General features: G+C 43.6%; 1 protein-coding gene across 2 annotated transcripts in view; it reads left to right on the forward strand.

The window, feature by feature from the left end:
- TMEM120B (transmembrane protein 120B) overlaps positions 1 to 24,538 on the forward strand; it is a 43,291-nt gene that overhangs the window by 14,611 nt on the left and 4,142 nt on the right. Inside the window, exons 3-12 of one of the 2 annotated variants that reach the window (XM_083151300.1) lie at positions 3,462 to 3,578; positions 4,158 to 4,217; positions 8,892 to 8,987; positions 12,832 to 12,909; positions 13,008 to 13,097; positions 15,215 to 15,280; positions 17,067 to 17,128; positions 18,990 to 19,082; positions 19,463 to 19,527; positions 22,155 to 22,223. In XM_083151300.1, the coding sequence (XP_083007426.1) occupies positions 3,462 to 3,578; positions 4,158 to 4,217; positions 8,892 to 8,987; positions 12,832 to 12,909; positions 13,008 to 13,097; positions 15,215 to 15,280; positions 17,067 to 17,128; positions 18,990 to 19,082; positions 19,463 to 19,527; positions 22,155 to 22,223 (796 nt within the window). The remainder of the gene's footprint in view (positions 1 to 3,461; positions 3,579 to 4,157; positions 4,218 to 8,891; positions 8,988 to 12,831; positions 12,910 to 13,007; positions 13,098 to 15,214; positions 15,281 to 17,066; positions 17,129 to 18,989; positions 19,083 to 19,462; positions 19,528 to 22,154; positions 22,224 to 24,538) is intronic. The other variant, XM_083151301.1, reaches the window with a different exon arrangement.

Below are 24,538 nucleotides of genomic sequence, written 5' to 3' on the forward strand. Positions count from 1 at the left end.
TTGCTCTGGGCTGGTTGACTGAATTAGGAACTTACTCCGACTACACCCTTGACTGCGCACTATTCGCTCCCTTTTCCCCCAGCGCCCTCCTACATACCCTGAAAACAAAACTACCTAAACATATTTCTCAAAATACACTCTTCATGGATATTCACACGGCGTGGTGGTCTGTCTCCACAGCGTTGGGTCACACCCCCTCAATATCCCCTTGGATGCCCCTATGGGGTAATCCCATGCTACCCCCAGGCCTGGACTGCACAGGTTTTAGAAGATTGTTCCACAAAGGACTAAAAAGCATATCCCAGGTATTCGATCCTGGAGGGCGTCCATATTCCATTGCTGAGCTACAACTTAAATTCAACTTGCCACAATCCTCCTCATTTCCACTCCTCCAGCTCAGCCACTTTACTCGCTCCCTTCCCCCAATCAACGCCAAGGGACCTGCCATGTTGCTGTTAACCGGAGCGGCGGCCAAACTCCAAAAGGGTAAGTTCAAATCTAAAATGTTTTATGACCCATTAGTGACCCTGCCAGGAGCTAAAATCCAGAAACAAATGGAGGACACGTGGGTAAAAGATATTAATTTATTAGAAAACACGCACAGCATATTTAAATACCACAACAAAACTATAAAAATACTGAAATCTTCTGTACTGCAGGAGGTTCACATTAAATGTATTCACAAGGCATATGTATCCCAACATCAGCGCAGCTTCTTCGTCCCTGACGAAGATGGCACCTGCCTGAAATGCCGCTCCCCGAAGGCCTTTTTGGTTCACAACTTTTGGTCCTGCAGGCACATAACCAAATTCTGGAACAAGATGGTGACATATATTAGACAACATTTTCATTTTCATGCTACCCTTGACCCCCTACCCCTGTATTCGCCAACTTTGATCCATGGCCTATACCCTCCCCGGCCTCCAGGCTAATCCCAATCCTTACGCTTATGGTCACTGTGGCCAAAAAGATCATACTTAATGCCTGGATTAAACCCCATCTGCCCAAGGTATCGGAGATGGAGACATTGCTACTGAAGTATTTATACTATGACAAATACGACCTTCAGAGGCACTCCACTCCCTCCTCCACCTCAAAATTCTTGGCGACATGGGGCCCATTCATAAACACCCGCCCTCTCCACCAAAAAAATGAAATATGAAATCCCGGTGACCCCATCTTAGGGGGGTATTCAATGTCAGGGGCACGTCCGTCCGGCATTTGGGAAATAATCGGCGGGGTCCCTGCGGCAGATGGGAACTAGTAGCGCCACAAAATAACTTTACCAACAAGATAACGGAGCTCTGGAAAGACTGGCATGGGTCGGCACCTCTCCTGCACTTGTTTATACTTGTGATCTCTAGAGTACTAATTCTACATGTTCTGACCTGTTATACAATTACAGCTTATACAAGGTCACAGCTGCTGATATGTACTGTAATTGTCACTATTGCCAATATTATAGCCTGTAGCAGATTAACCTCTCCACGACAATTCAGTCTCTGCCCGTACAGTGACAGGGCTGCTTTATAATAACCTCTCCAGGATGCAGACTTTCAGTGACTGGGCTGTTTTATAATAACCTCTCCATGTAGGACGCAGACTCTCCCTGGTAGTACAGTGCCTGGGCCACTTTATAATAACCTCTCCATGTAGGATGCAGACTCTCCCTGGTAGAACAATGACTGGGCCACTTTATAATAACCTCTCCAGGATGCAGACTCTCAGTGACTGGGCCACTTTATAATAACCTCTCCATGTAGGATGCAGACTCTACCTGGTAGTACAGTGACTGGGCCACTTCTCCAGGATGCAGACTTTCAGTGACTGGGCCACTTTATAATAACCTCTCCATGTAGAATGCAGACTCTCAGTGACTGGGCCGCTTTATAATAACCTATCCATGTAGGATGCAGACTCTCCCTGGTAGTACAGTGACTGGGCCACTTTATAATAACCTCTCCATGTAGGATGCAGAGACTCTCCCTGGTAGTACAGTGACTGGCCCGTTTTATAATAACCTCTTCATGTAGGACGCAGACTTTCCCTGGTAGTACAGTGACTGGGTCGTTTTATAATAACCTCTCCATGTAGGATGCAGACTTTCCCTGGTAGAACAGTGACTGGGCCACTTTATAATAACCTCTCCATGTAGGACGCAGACTCTCCTTGGTAGTACAGTGACTGGGCCACTTTATAAAAACCTCTCCAGGATGCAGACTCTCAGTGACTGGGCCACTTTATAATAACCTCTCCATGTAGGACGCAGACTCTCGCTGGTAGTACAGTGACTGGGCCACTTTATAATAACCTCTCCATGTAGGACGCAGACTCTCGCTGGTAGTACAGTGACTGGGTCGTTTTATAATAACCTCTCCATGTAGGACGCAGACTTTCCCTGGTAGTACAGTGACTGGGTCGTTTTATAATAACCTCTCCATGTAGGACGCAGACTCTCCCTGGTAGTACAGTGCCTGGGCCACTTTATGATAACCTCTCCAGGATGCAGACTTTCAGTGACTGGGCCACTTTATAATAACCTCTCCATGTAGGACGCAGACTCTCCCTGGTAGTACAGTGCCTGGGCCACTTTATGATAACCTCTCCAGGATGCAGACTTTCAGTGACTGGGCCACTTTATAATAACCTCTCCATGTAGGACGCAGACTTTCCCTGGTAGAACAGTGACTGGGCCACTTTATAATAACCTCTCCATGTAGGACGCAGACTCTCGCTGGTAGTACAGTGACTGGGCCACTTTATAATGCTTCAGTTACTCATGCAAGGAATGTTATTGAGAGACAGAATATCAGGGCACAAAGCACAATATACCCACTCTCTGAACTAATGACAATCTGACATTTTTATGTACATGGGTCCTAAAAACATAACCTATAACATTAACCATGATTATCATGGAATAATTTCTAATCTGGGAATTTTCCCGTATACTCTATATATTAAAAAAGTGCAATACCCAGGAAGACATTGGCAGGTATTCAATGCTGTGGGCAAGCGGCGACAGCAAGCAGGACTTCCTGCTCGCTGTCACCACTCACCCTGTCTGTATTCAACGCACCCCCCCTCATAGGCCAATTCCCCCTCGCTCAAAAGCGAGGGGGAATTGGCGGATGCGGCTCCAGAACCAGTGAGACTCGCGGCTAAATACAGCGAGTTTTCTGCAGTAGCCGCGGGTCTCGCTGTTTTGGGGAATTCTCGCTGTCCTGTGACAGCGAGTATTTCCCCAGAACGTTGAATAGAGCGAGCGGCCGGCGCGTGGGTTAAACAGCGAGGAACGCTGGCTTTCTGCAATCCTTGCTGTTTAACCCCCTCGCCGGCCACAATGAATACCTGCCATTGTCTATATAAATGTATGCTAATGCTTTCTTTGGGTGTGGTAGCGCTGGTTTGTTATACACAATCTTGTATTAAGCAGCATGTATTCTATTTTCCCCATCAAGGTATAAACAATCCGCAAGCCTTGGAGAGACTGACCTCATCCAACAGATAGATGGCACCATTAAAGACAGACACAATGTGTTTTTTGATATGGAAGCCTATTTGCCAAAGAAAAATGGGTAAGCTGGCATATGATTTGGTTTGGTCTATAGTGCAGAACCTGTATGGGCACGCTTGGCAGATTCCGGCAGGGATTGTATTGTATGCCTGCAATGTATTCCAGTACATTTCCTTCCATCCCTTGCAGGACATTCTTGCCTACAGTTATTGAAGTGCTGTTTAATTACCAGTGGAATTCGTTACTGTGTTTTTGGTGGTTGTTGTTGTGGGTCACAGAACAATACAATATATATATAATCTGCTGCACTGTATATTCAATGCTGATCAGGCGAGCAGTGCCTATTGCAACTGAGCCCATGCACACGCCGTTTCCACCTTGCTAGTTCTAAATAGCGAGGTGGAAACGGCGTGTGCATTCGCCACGAACCTCGACGTTTGGGGTAATTTACCCAGAACACAGAATAGGGCAAGGGGGGTTAAACGGCGAGGATGGTTTGTTTTCGGCAGTCCTTGACAATGTTTCATTTTATATACTGATATCTGCTACTGTGCGTTGTACATGGCATGCTTTTACTATGGTAATACTGGTGACTTGGTCCTAAACATTTCTAATGGGAACGTTTTCTCTTCTCTTTTAGTTTATATTTAAACCTTGTACTTGGGAATGTGAATGTCACTCTCCTTAGTAACCAAGCAAAGTAAGTATGCATTTTAATGAAGAGCAAATAGAAGTTATCACACTTGGCTTATATACAGAACCTGTGCGTTCGGTAGCACGTTTTATCCCTTCATAATACTCCGATAGGCGAGATAGCCACCGCATTTAAAGCGGCAGTTAGTTTAATGACAAAACCAGGTTTTCTTAGTTGCTAAACTGGATATCACAGGTACAGGTTGAGTATCTCTTATGCAAAATGCTCGGGAACATAAGAATTTTGGATAACTGATTATTCCGTGTTTCAGAATATTTTTTTATTTCAGTGATGTATCTTGCATTTATGTTGTAGATGTAGAAGCACATCAAGCGCATGATCTACACACAAATATATTTTTATTTGTGCATAAAACAAGGCTTTAAAACATTAAACAAAGGAGGGTTATTTTGGTTCACTCCTTCTTGCAAGTTCCTTCTTAGATGGACAAAACCATGTGCACTGCAGGTGGGGTAAATGTTACTTGTGCAGAGAGTTCGATTTGGGTGGACTTTTACCCAAAAGTGAGATCTATATTGCAGTTTAGAAATAAAGCAGCCAGTATTTACCCTGCACAGAAACAAAATAACTCATCAAAATCTAATTCTCTGCACATTTTACATCTGCCCCCCTGCAGTGCACATGGTTTTGTCCATCTAAGAAGGAATTTGCCAGAAGGAGTGAACCAGAATAAGGCCCAAAGTTTGTGCACTATCTCAGGTACTGAATTTGATGCCAAGCAATCATGTCCTTGCACATATTTAGTGCCAGTTACATGTTTTTCCCAAGTAGTGCCAGTTACAGACATACCCAGTAGGTTTCTAGCAAAAGAAAGTACATTCTGGAGACTATGGTTTTCTGAATAATTTGGATAATGGATACTCAACCTGTAATTATATTTGGCCCAAGTTGATGTGTAGTAGGAGTACTTTAACATGTGAATATATATATAATAATATATATATATATATTTGTACGTAGAGCAGTGGTTCTCTGTTATTTCCCCCTGGCAGTGCTTTTTCAGTATTTATAACCCCAACATTGGGGAATCAAAGCATTTCTACTGAAAGGAATTGCTATTAGAGAAACTGTTTAGACACCACTGTATATAAGAGCAATAAATGTGCTATAGATTGATATAATAAGGACATGAATTATACATATATATTTCTCACATAACAATTTAAGAAAATATGCATTTTCCAATAAAACTATAGAACACATTTTCTCTAGGTTTTATTTGTATCCGCATTCAAATAGGTCAGTAATGCTGCTTTCAGACCGCATAACTGGCTTTGACCCTGTATTTGGAAACGTTTCCAAAAACGGGTCTGCCAGATAAAACCCCTTTCACACCGCAGCACTTAAACGGTATATTACCGTTTAAGTGCCGATTTTTTGACACTGGCAGACCCGTTTTTGGAAACTTTCCAAATACAGGGTCAAAGCCAGTGCAGCCTTCAGCCCTCCCCTCCGTGCAGCTCCCCCCCCCCCCCCCTCGCGTGTCGACCGAGAGCATGTCGACGCCCCCCGCGCATGTCGACGCCCCCCGCGCGTGTCGACGCACCCCACGTGTCGGCGCCCCCCCCCCCCCCCCCCCCCCCCCCCGTGTCGACTTACCCCGTGCCGGTACCTCCGTTGTGGACTGCAGCTCAGTATGCTCGGAAAGCACTTATGAAAAAAGTGTCTTCCAGAAAATGGCTGCCCCATAGGAAACCCTGTTTAAAAAAACTGTCTTCCGTATGGGGGGCAGCCATTTTCTGAAAGACACTTTTTTCATAAGTGCTTTCCGAGCATACTGAGCTGCAGTGCCGGGAACCACAACGGAGATACCGGCACGGGGTAAGTCGACACGCGCGGGGGGGTCGACACGCGCTCGGGGGGTGTCGACACGCGCGGGGGGGCCTCCAGTGCTGTGAATACTTAATGAGCGCTCATTAAGTATTCACTGTGCTGAATTTAGGACCCAGCTCATTGGCTGGGTCCTAAATACCGTTTCTGAGCCGATTTTTGCGCTAAAATACCGGTTCAGAAACGGGTAGGACCCTGCATTTTAACCGGTTAGAAAAAACGGCATTTTCTAACCGGTTAAGTGGGACTGGACCTTTCAGACCGCACACATTACCGTTTTAAAACGGTAAAAAAACGGCAATTTACCGTTTTAAAAGTGCGGTCTGAAAGGGGCATAAATGTAAACAAAACCTGTAATGGGTAGGGACAAGCAATGTACATGGTAACCTAAAGAATATATAGGGGAAGCAATACCAGGAAAAAAAAGGAAGGATATGACCCTGGGCGACCAACAGATGGCAGTGAAGAGGTGGATTGCAGATGGAGACCATGTATTTCTGAGGAGAAACGGTGGAAGCGCTAAATAATTAGGCCTAGGGGAGAGATGAGGACATCTAAATGGTACCAGGTGGGTTACTATTTTTAAGTGCCTTCAAGGGACCCCATACTAGGGCTTACTAGGATTTGTTTGTATTGATTCCAAAGAATGTCATATGGGTACATCAAAAAATCCAATATCAATTAGACATGAAGTATAGTGGTTCGCCAAACTTAAATATGTCCACTTAACTTAAAATACAGTACTACTAATAAGAACATGAAAGGTATGCTGTGCAAAAAAGGTGATGTTTCCTTAAGAAATAAGGATCATTGTCTACATGCCTCATAATGTACATAAGGTAGATGAGAAACCTTGAGTAAGCCGTTGTTGCATAGGGAGCACGGTAATGTAGCACTCCTACCCTAGATGCTCTGCGTTCCTTAACTAAGGAAGCCTCCAACCAGTTTATTTGGAATAGATCAAATATTTCTTGAAATGGACAAAAAGTTGGCACTCCAAGCTGGATCCAGAACTGTACTGTCCTAATCTTGGTCATAGAAATTCTGACGTGTTGTTCTGAGCGTTTAAATTCAAGAACGTATATCAAGTATTCGCTGTAGTAAGCTCAAGAAGGATAAATATGCCTCCAGGATCCAAATAGTGACCTCCTAATAGTATAAAATAAGTTATGACTTAACAAACTAGCGGCGACTCTGGGTTTTGTTATGAAAAGGAGCAGAAATACACTACTATATCCAAGTATCTCTGAAAGTAGGGTTGTCTCCTGTAGAAACACTATTTGTGCCCCAGGACCTATAAGAGGGTAGGTGATAATAAATGAGAGAAGGTAGAGAGACCAGGGGTATCTGAGCAATGGGACGACCTCATCCTATGTTCTATGGGGGTAAATTAGTAAGGGTTGGGATCATTTGGTCTACAGCACTATGGTGGACAGTCAAAAGGTCTACATGGGGAAAGGTCCTTAGTTCGACATTGTCTAGGGCAGTGGTAGCCAACCCTAGCCCTCGAGAGCTACCAACACTTCACATTTTCCAGACAACCTAGCTGCTGCACTCTTTAATCACTGACACATTTTAAAAGATACACAGATGGATCTAATTAGCTGAATGTCAACACAGTCGACATGGACACAGTTTAAAGTGCACCACATCCGCTCACAATGCGTCTGGCATGGTGACTCGCTACGCTCGGCACACTATTTTATTCTCCCACCATGCCCTAGTGCAGTGGTAGCAAACTCCAGTCCTTGAGAGCTATCAACAGTTCACCTTTTCCAGACAACCTAGCTGCTGCACAGGTGCACTCATTACTAGCTGAAACCTTTTCAAAGATCCATAGGTGGAGCTAATTAATTCACTTGTGATTCTGTGAGGAGATCTGGAAAACATTAACTGTTGGTAGCTCTCGGACTGTAGTTGGCTACCCCAGCTTTAGTGGATGGTAGGGCATGAAATACCAGCTGTCGGCTCAAAAAACAGTGGAAAACTCCATGTCGACCTTTTGACTGTCGATCTAATGACCTGTCGAACTTATGACCTTTCGCCCTAGAACCATGTTGACCTTTTCCCATGTCGACCTAATGACTGTTCGTGACCGCATCCCAAGTAGTAAAACAAAAGATGTCAGCGAGGAAGAGACATTTTCCTATCCAATTCTACAAGGGAAATCTAGTTTATGGAGGAAATTTGCACAGCATAACCTTCCAATTACAGTTAATAAGCAACTCCTAGGAAAACCAAAACCAAAATACATTGTACTTCAAGTTAACAGAACAAGAATACACAGATTCCTCAGGGATAAACTTTTAATTTGCAACTTTAACGATTAGATATAATATTATTTATTATTCTTTATAAACAGCTAAGAGCTTGTAACATTACATATATTGGTATCCAATAAGGTAGGCCAGAGGTTCCCAAAAGGGGTTCTCAGGGGCACCCAAACTGTCCAGGTTTTAAAAATGGTTAACTCAAACTGACTGCAGTATCAATGACTGTATCCGAGCATGGATATACTTATAGCCAGGCAGTGATAACTGATACATTTCTATAGTGGCAGCATTTGGCCACTAAATCTCCCCATTTTGCAGTTTGCTTTCCAAACTCTGTAAACCATAATCACAAGGGAGACTAGGGGTTAGGTCATACCAAATAATGAAATGCCATTCATTTGGTTAAACTGTAACGTTATGTTAATGCTTTGGCTTTACTAGAAGTAATCATGTGTACTTGCTGGTTCTTTTTATGTACGCAGGGATTATATTGCTCTGTGTAAAAGCAGTTAGACATTTTTGCTCCCTTGCAAACCCCTCTTCCTTTCATTTTCAGATTTGCTTACAAGGACGAATATGAAAAATTCAAGCTTTATTTGACTATAATCTTATTACTTGGAGCTGTAGCTTGTAGGTTTGTTCTTCATTACAGGTGAGAAGGTTTTCTTGTTATAAATGTGCACTATTTATTACTATGATTTTAGCTATTAATTACTATTTTATGCAATTTTTTGCAAAGAATGTTTAAATATCCACATCCATCCCTGCTCCATTGCAGCATCCAGACTAAATTATCCCTGGGTACAGTTATGTCTGATTTAGTAACTAAAGTATTCTGGGCAAACAGCATGCCAATCATTTCTGCGTTCTAAAATGTTAAAATCCTCCAAGTCTTCTGATTGATCCTTTCTGCATTGTAATACGGTATGTCAATATTTACAGAAAAAGGTTTTAATTGGAATATCGTGGGAATTACATTCTAGACACAATTATACATTCAGATACAGATTTAAAAAAATGCAGTATAATACTGAAATGAGTTTACATTAAGTATTTTATATTAAAAGCTGTTATCCCATGCGTGCAAGTGGAAACCCCCAATTTACCTTTCACAAGTTGCCAAAGACTCTCATTTGAATCTATATCTATAGAGCAATTTACCCTGTAGTACTGTGTGTTCAGTCTCTGGAATATATTTGCTAAAATGCAGGTTTATGGAAGTGGAGATGTTGCCCGTAGCAACCACACAAATTTTTTCTCTTCTAGAAAGTGCTCTATAATTAAGTAGAATCTGACCAGTTTTTAGGGCAAAATCTAAACTTGTAAAATCTGTCTAGTAAACGTGCCCCTCAATGTGTTGGGTTGAATATTTTTGACTGGTGTCCAATATTTAGATCATTTGGCAGAACATGGAAATTCAGAACACTTCATTAAAACCACAGTATACAAGGTTATATGCAAATTTTATTTAGTGTAGGCCAGGGTATATTTATTTTTTCACTGAGCAATTTAGTGCAGTATAGAACATCCTGTAATGGCCCAGAGCAATATGGTATAGCACATAATATTCTTCACCGGTAGCAACGCACTTCCACAGATACAGGATACCACAGCACTCCCCATTCCTACAAATGGGGTGCAAACAGCACTCGCCATTCCCAGATTGGGGTGCAGTGGTCTGTGTCCACATGCTCTAATAAATACAAATACAGAGGATCAACACTCACCATAATAAACTAACTCACCTTAATACATAAATCAAATGCATTTAAGCTTGCAGCCCATCACCAAGGGACCCCATTTCACTGCAAGTCCTACACTAACAATTGATCTCTTTAGAGCCTGGCAACTGCTGACACGTCATAGCTGAAATGAACATATGTTTTTTTTTCTTGGTTTAGAGCTCACCTGCCAACTACCTTTATGGCTTTTAAAGTTGAGACAATCATCAACACAACCCCTGAGTTAGTATTAAAGGGGCAGCTGTCACAGGTTTCAGATACATGAGAAAGCTATGATCACAGAAAGGTTAATTAAAAATCAACCCAAATATATATAGATACAGGATACTACTGCACTCACCATTCCCAGGTTGGGGTGCAGTGGCCTGTGGCCACATGCTCTAATAAATATGATGTCAGTAGTTGCCAGGTTCTTAAGAGACCAATTGTTAGTGTAGGACTTGCAGTGAAATGGGGTCCCTTGGCGATGGGCTGCAAGCTTAAATGCATTGATCAATTCATGAACTTAAACCCCATTATTTATTTGATTATTTGTATATTAAGGTGAGTTAGTTTATTATGGTGAGTGTTCAATATTATCTATAACTACTCCTCACCTCTGAGGTGATGTATTGCCAATAACCGCTATGTATTGCCACACAACAGACCAAAATATTACTGAAAGATGAAATGGCAGACCGTGAAAGCAATATTTGCAGGGACACTGATCTGATTTAAACTTACTGGATATTGAGAGATGGGGCTGTAAGGACCATTTTGGAGGTAGGAGCAGATAGGGACTAGGGGTAGGGTGGAGAGTTTGTGGCTTAAAAACTGTCACAGGTCAAAGGGAAAGTACATTGCAGAAGATGTCATATTGATGTGTTTTTAACTAGTAAATATATAGTATTCCAGATATTGGAATCTATAGTGCAGCTGGGGAAAACAAAATATATTTTTTATTCTACTACAAACGATTTGCACGGTTTGTCCTAAAGTACCTCTAAAATTGTAAGAATTATTTTGGATTATATAAGAGCGTTAAGTCCCCTATACACTAGCCGATATAGTGGTTCCCTTTGAAATTGGCAGCATACGATACTGAGCATACACACTGACCGATATATTGTTCAGTGATGTCACCTGGCTCACGATGAGACCTGCCTCGTTGACGATATAATCAACATTGGGCATGCTGCACAGATGACGGAGGCGGGGGGATTGTTACAATGTTAAGCATACACACACACAAATCTATATATATATATTTTTAAAGATATCGCTCTGAAGGGACAAAATTAGCGATATTATTAAAAAAAATCCGAAAAGAGGGTGTTTAGATTCTTAGTATACAATAATATAATAATGCTGCACTAATATTCAAGGTTTCTGAGTTGCTCCACTCCTGTAGCATAGCCACAATAACCGCATGCTGAAATGTGTTGCATGTGTACCCTGTGAAATGGTTAAACTTGTAAGAAACCTTAGCCAACATTGCAGTGTTTACCCTGCTTGTGATACCGATGTGCGGACCAGTGAGGTCGGTATTGCAAGTAATTAATATACGGTGTAGGACATTTTGACTATGACATAGGCCAAATTGCACAGTCAAAATCACAAGTGCATTTAGCTAAATCGACTCCATACACTTCAAGGGGAAATCACATAATCAAAATCATCCATAGCCAATATCTCACCATTTGTATGTCCATTAAGTCAGACATCTTCTGATTGATATTGACAGTGACAGTGAAGTCTTACATATCACCACAGATGGGCTTTATATGATCATAGGAACCAAATGGGACCTGCTAAGTGACTTCTATTTTTCTGTAATATATAGCAGAAAGTATACAACAGATTAGCTTGTGATACTTCTAGATGGATCCCACTTTCTAAAATTGAGAGATTCTCCAATAGCAATTTTGTGGTAATGTAGATGATCTTTAAGACTAAGCTGAGCTGACACACTTATGACTTGTGACACACTTATGACATTAGTTACTATTTCTACCGCTGTTGAAGCCACTTCATCCAAGCTCAAAACTGCAAACACATCTTGTGCTATTGCTAGTCTCTTTAAAGCCATATTCTTGTCATTGGACATAACATGGGAACTAGAAAGAGAAAAAAGCAAGGATATATAAAGAAATGAGAGGTGGAAAGACATTGGTTGCAGTTGTACAGATAAAATAAGATAAAAAAAGCTACCGTATTTATAACTGCTATGAGCAGAGGACAACAAGACATCCCACTGGCTCAGCAAACTGCAGAAGAGTGCGGCACTGCCACCATAATTGTGGAAACGTTTACTTTCCACTCACTGCTTATAAAGGGAGCTTCTGGCTAAGTGATGTTCTTGATGATATTCTTAAGGGAAGAGTGTCGGTTAAGTTCCTTAAAAAGAGAGCACTAATTAAAAGTGTAACGGCGACCATGGTACTAAAAAGAGTGGGAGTGTAAGGAGAGGTAATTTTAAGAAAATATAGAATATAGCGAGAGATGGTGCTCGAGTGATGGTGAGGGGAGCAAGTTTTGATCAGATTATTCTTAAACCTACAGAATAAAGAAAATGTGGATGGGAAAGGTATTCTTATTGTTACTAAGAGGGGAAAAAGAAAGGCATATCTTCTTATTTTGTACAAGTCTGAAGAAGATCATGGGGGAATTATTCACATAAACTTGCTTGGAGGTTATCACCTTTTAGAAAGTGCTGGAATGTTGTGCCCCCTATTGATAAGGGAGCGGAGCTGAATGGTTCTTGTCTATTGCCAGATCCTACAGTATGTTCTCATTCGATATGAAGGCAAATTGCAGCCTCATGCTGCTCAGTTGGTGGACGATACCCCTCAGGTTGTACGCTTGAAATTTATAGTCACCTGCTTCTTCCCTCTCTTCTCTTCCCTTTCATCACATATTATTCACTCATGAACTGTACATTTGTTTCCTAGAGTAACAGATGAAGTGTTTAACTTCTTGCTGGTCTGGTACTACTGCACACTGACCATCAGAGAGAGCATACTTATTAGCAATGGATCAAGGTAAGCACATGACTTGTCATACACTTGACCGTTATAAAGCAAGAAAGGTCTTCTGTTGGCTTAGGGCAGGCATTCCCAACCACGGTTCTCAAGGCACACCAACAGTGCAGGTTTTAGTGATATCCAGGCTTCAGCACAGATGGTTTAATCAGAATCCCTCAGGTACTAATTAAGTCACCTGTGCTCAAGCCTGGATATCTACAAAACCTGCACTGTTGGTGTGCCTTGAGGACCGTGGTTGGGAAAGCCTGGCTTAGGGCAAAGTATCACCAAAGTATCAGATCTCCTCTCTCTTAACAAACATTGTTGCTTTGAGCACGTATGTCTTTATTTTATGTAGAAAGCTATGGTTCCTTCTGGTCGACCCCATTTAGCCGCGGATCTCGCAGTTTTAGCAGCCGCATACGCAGTTTCCCCCCTCTCCAAAAAATCTAGCAAGGGGGAAACGGCATGTGCGCGGGTCAATTGAATACTGACCATGCTAGTTGTGACTGTGAGCTGGCAGCCCTGCTCGCTGTCACAGCTCACAGAACGCATTGAACACACCCAGAGTGGTGCAATGCTGATGTGCATCTAAGTTGACATAAAATGCATTGCATCACAAATGGAATCACATGACTGCACTAATTACTAATCATATGCAACCCCTGTACATCTGTGTGCAGCACTGAATCTGTATACAAAGCACACTGATTATTTACATGAGTCTGGCTGCTGTATCAAAGCACTTCCTGTACAGATTCAGAGTTGCGCAGTGTATAGTTATATTTTTAAGTTACATTTTTTGGAGTTACATTTAGAAGCGGATTAGAGTTGGGGGTAAATTTACTAAAGCATCCACAGTAAGAAATGACGTTGCCCATAGCAACCAGTGAGATGCTGTCATTTTCTAGGATGCATATGAGAAATTATAGACATAATCAGGTTGCTATGGGTAACATCATTTATTTTCACTCCTATCCATTACCCCTTAGCGTTAATCAAAATGTTATACTTTTGTATGTGTGATATATAGCATGTGTGGTCTTTGCATGGAAATGGCTAAAACCTGTACAGTATTTTGCTGCTGGTTACAGGAGAAAGCATTGTACTTGTTTCCTAGCACGGCGCCCACGATTTTGATCTTACTGCATCTTATACATCTCATCGCATCGCATCGCATACAATATAGTGTCATGCAATGCGATCTTAAATTGTACAAGCACCCAGATGGGTGCTAACAATGTTAAATGCACCCCCATTGTCAACGCCACCCCTACTATTAAGGCCAACCCGATGCGTGGCAAGCGCAGCAGTATGCGTCCTCCAACCTTTTCATACCCCCAACATCCACGTCGGCGTGGAGTTGATTTTAGATAGTGTGGTGAGCGCAGTGAGCCACCGAGCCCGAAGCGTGGCGAGCGGACGTGGATGACTTTAACATGTATTCCGCGTCCCCTCACGGGGCTCGCTGCGCTCGCCACACTTCTGGCTCGGTGGCTCGCTGCGCTCGCCACACTATGTAAAATCAACTCCACTCCGACGTGGATAGTGGGGGTATGAAAAGGTCGGAGGACCCGTACCGCCTCCCCTCGCGGGCTCGCTGATCTCGCCACGCTTCGAGTTGGCTTTGATAGTGGGGGTGGCACGGACAATGGGGGTGCATTTAACATTGTAAGCACCCATCAAGGTTGTACAATTAAAAATCGCATTGCATGCCATTTGCTGGCATGCGATGCTGTGCGATATTTAATTGCACAATCCGGGTCATTTACCCAATTATCGCATACCTTATGTCACAGGTTCTCAAAGTCGGTCCTCGGGACCCCACACAGTACATGTTTTGCAGGTCTCCTCGCAGAACCAAGTGAAATAATTAGCTCCACCTGTAGATCTTTTCAAATGTGTCAGTCAGTAATGAGTGCACCTGTCAGGTGACCTGGAAAACGTGAACTGTGTGGGGTCCTGAGGACCGAGTTTGAGAACCACTGCCTTATGTAATGGTATGCGATGGGCGCCGTGGTAGGAAACAAGTACCGAAAGCACGGTTAGTATAATTAGTATTCTGGGAAATAGACCTTGATGGTGATTTAGTGGACATACATCTTCTAACATTTTAATGTTTTTTGTTTGCACAGAATAAAAGGATGGTGGGTTTCACACCATTATGTATCCACATTTCTTTCTGGCGTGATGCTAACGTGGTAAGTACAATATCCTTTCACCTGGCAAGATATATTATTGTGCCAAAAAATTATTTGGTTACACATAGAACAGTAAATTGGCACCACACAGAGGAGGCTGGGAAATTGCCTTACCAAACAGTCCATATTTAAGTGTAAAGAGCTTCCATGCAGCTGTACAAGGTGCGCACAAGCAGCTGCACAAGAACTATCTCCCCTCCAGCCTCCTAGTTTGGGCGGTATTCGGATAGCTGGCAGACACTGTCTAGGTCAGGAATGGGGAACCGCCGGCCCGCCAGCTGTTGAACTACACATCTCAGCAAGCCTTGCTTCATTTTTGCTATTTGGCCATGCTAAGGGCCAGATTCTCTAAGCTTCAAAAGTGATAAAATAGAGAGTGATAAACAGCCAGCCAATACGCTCCTGCCTGACATTTTTCAAACACAGTCTGTGACATGGCAGGCAGGAGCTGATTGGCTGGCTGTTTATCACTCTATTTTATCACTTTTGAAGCTTAGAGAATCTGGTCCTAAATCTGTTGCAGGGCATGCTGGGATGTGTAGTTCAAAAACAGCTGGAGGGCCGAAGGTTCCCCATCCCTGGTCTAGGTCAATAAACAGATGTCTGATGTGGTGCTGGTCGACATGTGAAAAAAAATCATGTTGACATTTTAATTTTTGGGGATTTTCTCAATCATACTTTACCATTTCCAGCTGAAATCCACGTTTATTGTAAAGTGTGGCGAGAACAGCGGTAGCATAGCGAGACATCTGGCCCGAAGCATGGCAAACCAAGTCTGTACACTAAATGCATACACTCCAACATGACCCATTCCATAAGGTACAAAATGCTCTGTTTCTGGATTTTCCTTAATTTAGGATTGCCTTCACCTTTGCTGGAACACAGTTATCACTGAACTAGTTCATCACAGGCGACTGCAATTATCAATTAAGAGAAAGGTACAGAAACAGTGCATTTTGGACCTAATGGAATGATTGAGTGTCCAAATTGACAGAAAACCTCATTAAAAAGCGAAGTCTACCTCATGTGTCAACCTTTTACTAATGTCGACCTTGTGCATGCCCTCCTTTTAGGGTTAACCTAGACATTGTCCATCTGCTATACCACACTTGGTATGACATTATGCCTGAGGTACAGCGGTAACCTACACCCAATATCCTTGAATACAAGCCTAACAAATGTAATCTGTAAACTGATCGTGGCAATGACCATTTGCTAAATTACCAGGATAACAGCCGAGAGCCAGCAAACTTGTTTCATTTGTCCACATAAATTCAGCAATTTCTTGACTTGCTATATATGTTATTACCACAAGGGGTCCATCTAACCCATTCAATGGGTGAGTGTTTGATTTAAATGTAAAATAACAAATTTGTCATTTAAAAAATTAATACATCGTCCCGGTCACTAGTAATTACTGGGGGGGATTGCAGGGGACAGCGCTGCCGAGTGTCCCTAGCACAAGTTAAGTGCACATTTGGTACGTATTAAAAAACTGAATCCCCACCCCCCTCTCCAGTTAACTAGCGTTAAGTGCAGAAATACATTTGCCCCCATGTGCTGGTATGACACCTCACACACAACAGTACCAGTGACATATGAGGCTGAATACAGAGGTGCAGAAGTGAGAGAGGACCCTGGGCATCACAGCTTACAGTCTAGGGTTTAGTGTACAGTTTTTATAGAGACTGCATATTAATTCCCAGTCACCACATAGCTGTATGTGATGTGCCGGCTTATTGAGAGTACAGTATGCTGTTAATAATTGTATCTCCTCTTCATTTAGGCCCAATGGTCTGATGTATCAAATGTTCCGCAATCAGTTTCTTGCATTTTCAATATATCAAAGTAAGTATAATATGCTATACATTATTGGTAATAATCTGCACTCACTTTAAAACGCAGATGTAGAGGTTTTCTAAAGCCTTTGACCATAAATTTCAAGCTTTTCCACATTTTCAAGCTCTTGTGGTGACATTGGGTGACTTCTGCTTAAAAATACAATGGAAGCATACCCCTTTTACACTTCCTTAATGACTCTGGTAATTGCTGTATCTAGGTCACGGCTTAGTGGAAAGGGGTAAAAAATATGGTTCTTAGGTCAACACTGTTAAGGTGGACATGCATTGGGTCAACTGGCCTAAGGTCGACATGATGGTTTTTTTTTTTTTTAATGCCCCACCTTCCACTAGGGTGTGGGGGGAGAATATAATTGTGTGCCGAGTGTAGCGAGGCACTGAGCCCAAAGCATTGCGAGCCATGTGATGGTGGAAGCTGTTTTTAGTGTCCCTGTCGACTGTGTCAACAACCGGGACAAAAACCGAGAAAAACCCATGTCGACCTTTTGACTGTGAACCTCCCCAATATCAAACTAAATCTTGTCTTGACCTTTTGACCCTGTCGACCTTAGGCATGTTGACCCTTTTCACGTGTTGACCCAATGTATGTTGATCTTAATAGTGTTGACCCAACGACCCATACCCTCAAGCACAGTTCTACTTGGGAAGCCCCAGTAATGTTGAAGTGGAAACAGCTGTGATTCTGATTATCTGACCAGGGTAACCACAAAAAGCCACTTCCTGGTTAGTGATGTCATCTTTTCGAGCCTGAAGAAGGCAATTTTGAATGATATCCATAAGTTTTGCAGGACTGACATGGGTTTAGTGTAATCAGGGTCGATCGGGGAAAAAGGTTGCTGTGGAAATGGGGTCTGAGCCGGTTGGGACCTATAATTTTAATGGAAAAGGGGTATAACACTTAGCACTTGCAGATTCCAGCACTGCAAACTAATTTAGAAATGGATGGTGAATAACAAAATGAAGAATGGTTGCAAATTGATTTTTACTGACACACATCGAACTGGTTTGTTTCATTGCATGAATTGCGCCAAATAAATTCCAGAGACTAAATGCCGCCATATACTAGTGCGGTTTGGCCCGGTTTCACCTGATTCTAACGGATTGGGCTGAGAAATTGGCCCAAATAGCATGTGCTTGATATCCGCTCCGAACGGATGCACACCCGACTTTTCATGAACTGGACTGAAAGGTAAATCTGGTCCAAACTTCCATTAAGGCAAGTCTGACTAATGTATTGGGGCCTTAACCTATAGATTTTAAAAAGATTGTCTGCCTTGGGCCTGTAGCCTATATGTAAGTATAATACATTATTGACCTGTTACCAGTGTCTAATAAGACCATTTAAGTAATTCAACCTGCAGTTAGGAATGGGGGTTCTGATAGAGGGGTGCAGGATGACTCCCTGACAGTTGGAATCCCGACTTAAATAAGCTGTTTTCTTTCATGGAGGTCTACGACCCCTATAGAGGGAGCATAGAATAGGTTGTGAGCGCAGCGAGCCTGCAAGGGGCTTGAATGCTCTGTCCCACCTGCTGGGCTCCTGACAGTTGGGATTCCTATGTCTGAGAAACGGTCCTCAGAATCCTGACTGTCGGATGGTTATACCGTACCCTCCGACAGATAAAGCGCAGAGAGCAAGGCTGTAATTGAGAGAAAGTGTATTTACATGGTCCTTGCTTTAACCGAGCAATCAGAAAACTGACCTGGGATTTAATTGTTTCTAGTTTGTATTCCTGCATATGGACTAGACTGACATTTCTGAAAAATTATTTTTGTAGGTTTTTATATATATATATATATATATATATATATATATATATATATATATCTCTTCTTATTTTGTTTTATAGGCTGTGTACAGTTTCTTCAATATTATTACCAAAGTGGTTGCCTATACAGATTACGCGCATTAGGAGAGAGAAATCATTTAGACCTTACAGTGGGTAAGTACATGGATACATAATACAAACCTCCTTATCCTAGGTCTGTATAATTAGGTTCAGAAAGTAGTACTAAGGAATAGTATAAAAAAGAAGGTTGGTTTCTGTAGCATGTAGTTTGCATAGTATCACTATCATTATGAAGAGGTCCATTACAGATACACGAGAGGCCTGTGTACATCCTTCACAGCTATGGTGTCCGCAGCCAGGTCCAGCATTAAGCTGTCTACAAACTGGGAGCAATTGGTCCTTATCCCATTTGGCCACACACAAATGAAACCTACAGTCCACTTTTCCTTCCAGTTACTAGCCCCAGAGCATGTGCATGAAGTAAATGTAATCTCCAAGTGATTTATGTAAATATGTCCTTATGTCTTCTCTAGAGGGTTTTCAGTCTTGGATGTGGCGAGGACTCACCTTTCTACTTCCCTTTCTCTTTTTTGGCCATGTAAGTTTGTTTGTGTTTGTTATGGTTTTGTATTAAGTAGTGAGCGTTTTAGCAAAACATGGGAATCATGTGGCATAGAAAGTTTGTAGCATTCAATCATCTGTAGGCTGCAGAGCTCTGTGTTGAGATGACAGAATTTTAGGTAAAACAGTGAAAACTTTACCTGACTGTAAGCTTGGCAGCACCATCATTACATCAGTACCGATGTTGCACGTTTGCGCATGCGCAGGCGGGTATCTGCGCATGTGCAGGCATATGGGCGGGGGGCGCCGGGCTGCCCCATTACCATATGGGAACGCCCAGCGTTCCATGGGCGTTCCCATGAGAACGCTGGGCATTCTCATGGTAATGAGGCAGTGACGCGGGTGTGGGGGGCAGGTAGCTGACCTCACCGGATGTCAGCTACCTGCCTATATCCACGCCAGCGTGCACGCATATATACGCAACTGAAAAGTCACTTATATATGCGTGCACACTAAACATCATTCGATGGTCAGTTACCTGAGTCATGCGAATGGATGTTTATGCAAAACATCCATTCGCAGCTGTTCGGGCGAAGACGCACTATGAGGGGGGGGGGGTTTGGTGGACTCGCAAGGCTGCGAATCCGCAGCTTTGCGAATCAACCTGAATAACCCCCCAAATCTCATGTGTTTGACATCCCATCTGACCTGATGCATGGTCCCGTGCGAATCGGAGTTGGGAGGTCAAATTTGATAAATCTTATGTGCAGCCCGGAGCCAGGCGGGGGGGACGTAGAGAGGCGCTGGATGCCGCGAGCCAGCGAGGGGACGCAGAGAGTCAGACGGGAAGCCAGGGGGGGGGGGGGGGGGGGGTACGTTGCGTAGAGAGGCAGTGGATGCTGCGAGGGGGCGCAGTCTTAAGCAGGGGAAGCCGGGCGGGGGACGATCTTAAGAGAAAAAAAAAATACAAATGAATAGGCAGCCATTGATTGGCTGAGAGCTCAAATGGGAGGCCGCTGATTGGCTAACAGAGCTCTTAGTCAATCAGTGGCTTCCCATTCATTTGTATGGTTTTTTTTGGGGGGGGGGGGGGGGTTTGTAGCTTGGATCCTGGCTCCCCCTGTCCGGCTCTCCGCGGACCCTTCTTCCTGCAGCTCCCCAGGAGTTGCATGCAATTTATCACATGCTAAACTTGGCACATCAAGGGCAGGATGTATTAAAATACATCGTCGCCTGCTTGCCGCTATGCCAGCGCATATGTACTAACATAAGCGGCTGGCATCGCGGTGCGGTGACGGAAACTCCCCGCGATACCTGTACTGTGGTGTGCGGGGGGTCTCCGTCATCGTCTCCTGCAGCCGGAAGGACGTCCGGCTGCTTTACTAGGGGGAGGAAGGGCTTAACTTCTGGGTCCAGGAGGACCTGCACTAAGGTAAACCAGAGGGAGGGGGACAGGGGTGTCGGCGGGTTTGCGGCCGAGGCAAAAAAAAGCCCATAGGCTTCTATAAGGTATCGCCACCCAAAGGTGGCGATACCCTACTATGCGGTATTGTGGCAACGGGGTTTTAATACATAGGAAAATGCGATAAACCGGGGGTTTTACCGCATTTTCCCCTTAGTAAATCACTCCCCAAATGCCTAATCATATTCTAGCCCTTCCGGGGAGCTGCTGGGTAAATTAGGTCTAATGTATGAGGGGCCTTAACATTTATGAATTCACCTTAAGGCCCATACACACTGAGCGACTTTGAGCTGAAAGTCGCTCAAAACAGTGTGTATGCTCCCGTATCATCGCCGGGACAGCCATTCATCTGCTGGTAATACCAGCAGATGAGCGGTTTTGAGGACAACTTTGCATAGCTCTGCACTATGTAAAGCCGTCCACTCCCCGCTGACGGCGCCGGGCAGGGGGAAAGCCGCTCAGTGTGTATGTCCATTCACGCTGGCGATAATCACCCAGTGTGTATGGACCTTTACACACACAGATTCTAATAGGGAGAACGGCAGTCAGAAGACTTTCTTGCAGGCAAAGCTCTGTATTGGAGCATCAGCAAAACTACAGACCTATAATCTCTGTATCCCTAGGGCAAGGTCTGTCATGTACAAAAGCATCTCTTATATATTTAGCAAGATCTGTCACTCACCCCTGTGTAGCTAACTTCCCGACCAGCGGCATACACAAACCCCCCCCTCCCCTAGGGAAAAGACCAGTGTTTTATGTGTATAAGGTACCACCCCCTTGACCTCACCTCCCCCCGCCCAGCCAGGGCTACAGTACACGCCCACCATTACTCCACAGCCACCATTACTCCTGCACGGACCCCCGCGACCCCCCCTCCTGCGTTTTGCAGGACCCCTGCTACCCTCCCTCCCGCGATTCACGGGACCCCGCAACACCCCCCTCCCGCGATTTGCGGACCACCGCCCCCTCCCGCGATTCACGGCACCCCCCTCCTGCGATTTGCGAACCCTCCTGCAATTCTAATTGTGTAGTTGAAAGTCTATTTAAAAGCCCATACACACTGTGTACGGGGCAGCGACGATACCTGAAAAAGGGTGTCTCAGTTTGGAAGCACAGCACTTTCCACAGGACAGCTCATGATTGTGGGCGATGTACTGATGATACAACAAATTGTTCCCTAATCTTCTCTCTCTTATTCCTAGTTTTGGCAGTTGTATAATTCAATCACACTTTTTGAACTCTCTAGACATGAAGCATGCAAGGAGTGGCAGGTATTGTATAGCTCTTCATGTTTTGTAAAGAATGTGTCAGAAAAGTGATGTCTTGTTATCATGTACATTGACATTATTTAACATCCTTATTAATGTCTTGTGGTCCTTGTGGACTGTCAAATGTTACTGCATTATACTTTTACATCTGTGCTCTTACAGGCAAATGTTGCTGCATTATACTTTTACATCTGTGCTCTTACAGGCAAATGTTGCTGCATTATACTTTTACATCTGTGCTCTTACAGGCAAATGTGGCTGTGAAGCAGCTCTGCGCTCAATGACAGACAATTTTGCTACTATTTGCTAAATCTTCTCAAAGACCGATCCAAGAACCCATTAGTGTACAGGTTCTCAAAGTCGGTCCTCGTGATTCTGTGAGGAGACCTGCAAAACATGCACTGTGTGGTGTCCCAAGTGAAATAATTAGCTCCAAATGAGTAATGAGTGCACTTGTGCACCTGCTGGGTAACCCGGAACACGTGACCTGTGGGGTCCTGCAGACCGAATTTGAGAACCCCTGCATTAGTGGAATTTGGGGTATGTTAGGGTAAGTGCTGTGAGTGGCTGCAAGCTTAATATTGTTGTTTTCTAGGATGACTGTATTGCTCTTCTAGGTGTAGAGCATATTGGACAGGAAGTGCTATAGTGAATTTATTTGGTGTACTTTAAATACATTTGTGACTCATTATTTGTCATGTAATACATGTGAAACACTGTTGGCGTTTGATTAGGCAGAAGGAGAGAGGGCTCTGATTATCATGCTTGTTAAAATGCTGTTGCTCCAGATGCAGCCCAGTAATTTTGACACCAAGCTTTGTGAATCACTCTCCCCTTATGTTGCAGCAAATCTGGTGCCTCCTGAGTCTGTAGGGGGGTGGTGCGTGGCTGAGCACCCAGGAGAGGCTGAGCACACTCGGGGCACACCTAGCTAGAACAAACACTCAGGGATGACACCTAGTAGGCTTCACTCCACACAGCTGTAACCACAACTAGGTTTGTCCTTAAGGCATTGCATCATGTAACCTACATTAATATTACCTATAAAATGTGGCATATTTTTTTTTATAAATGGGTTAAGTGTATTCTTAACCCTTTCAAGACCATAACTTGATTATGAGATGACACTTGACATTTTTTTTTCTACCTTGCTTGGGTTTACAATCATTAAGTAGCGTGGCTAATTGAAAAGGGATCCAGCTGATCACACAGCCTCAGAGCTGTACGTGCTGCAGGTTCCGAGCGATCCCAGATTATAGCAGTTGCTCCACTAATGCCAGAATGTCTGAATATGGTGGCACACTTTGGAATGTGCAAATCTGGTGAATTTTAACATGTTTTATTTCCCCGATTTGCCGATTTTGACCATTTTCAGTCGGGCTAAGACCAATACCTGTCCATTATGTGATTGGAAAATTGTGACAATACACCACAGATGGGTGGAGGCTTTTACTGTTCAGATATCAAAATAAGTTTTCTGTGACTACCGCTGTAACATAACGTGATGGGATTATCTCCTGCGATTCTCGCTGTAACATAACGTGATGGGATTATCTCCTGTGACTCCTGCTGTAACATAACGTGATGGGATTGTCTCCTGTGACTCCCGCTGTAACATAACGTGATGGGATTGTCTCCTGTGACTCCCGCTGTAACATAACGTGATGGGATTGTCTCCTGCGACTCTCGCTGTAACATAACGTGATGGGATTATCTCCTGCGACTCCCGCTGTAACATAACGTGATGGGATTATCTCCTCTGACTCTCGCTGTAACATAACGTGATGGGATTGTCTCCTATGACTCTCGCTGTAACATAACGTGATGGGATTGTCTCCTATGACTCTCGCTGTAACATAACGTGATGGGATTGTCTCCTGCGACTCTCGCTGTAACATAACGTGATGGGATTGTCTCCTGCGACTCTCGCTGTAACATAACGTGATGGGATTATCTCCTGCGACTCCCGCTGTAACATAACGTGATAGGATTGTCTCCTGTTACTCCCGCTGTAACATAACGTGATGGGATTATCTCCTGCGACTCCTGCTGTAACATAACATGATGGGATTATCTCCTGTGACTCCCGCTGTAACATAACGTGATGGGATTATCTCCTATGACTCTCGCTGTAACATAACGTGATGGGATTGTCTCCTGTGACTCCTGCTGTAACATAACGTGATGGGATTGTCTCCTGTGACTCCTGCTGTAACATAACGTGATGGGATTATCTCCTGTGACTCCCGCTGTAACATAACGTGATGGGATTGTCTCCTGTGACTCCTGCTGTAACATAACGTGATGGGATTGTCTCC

Source organism: Crinia signifera, chromosome 1 (assembly GCF_055691185.1).
Source record: "Crinia signifera chromosome 1, ASM5569118v1, whole genome shotgun sequence".
Taxonomy (NCBI): domain Eukaryota; kingdom Metazoa; phylum Chordata; class Amphibia; order Anura; family Myobatrachidae; genus Crinia; species Crinia signifera.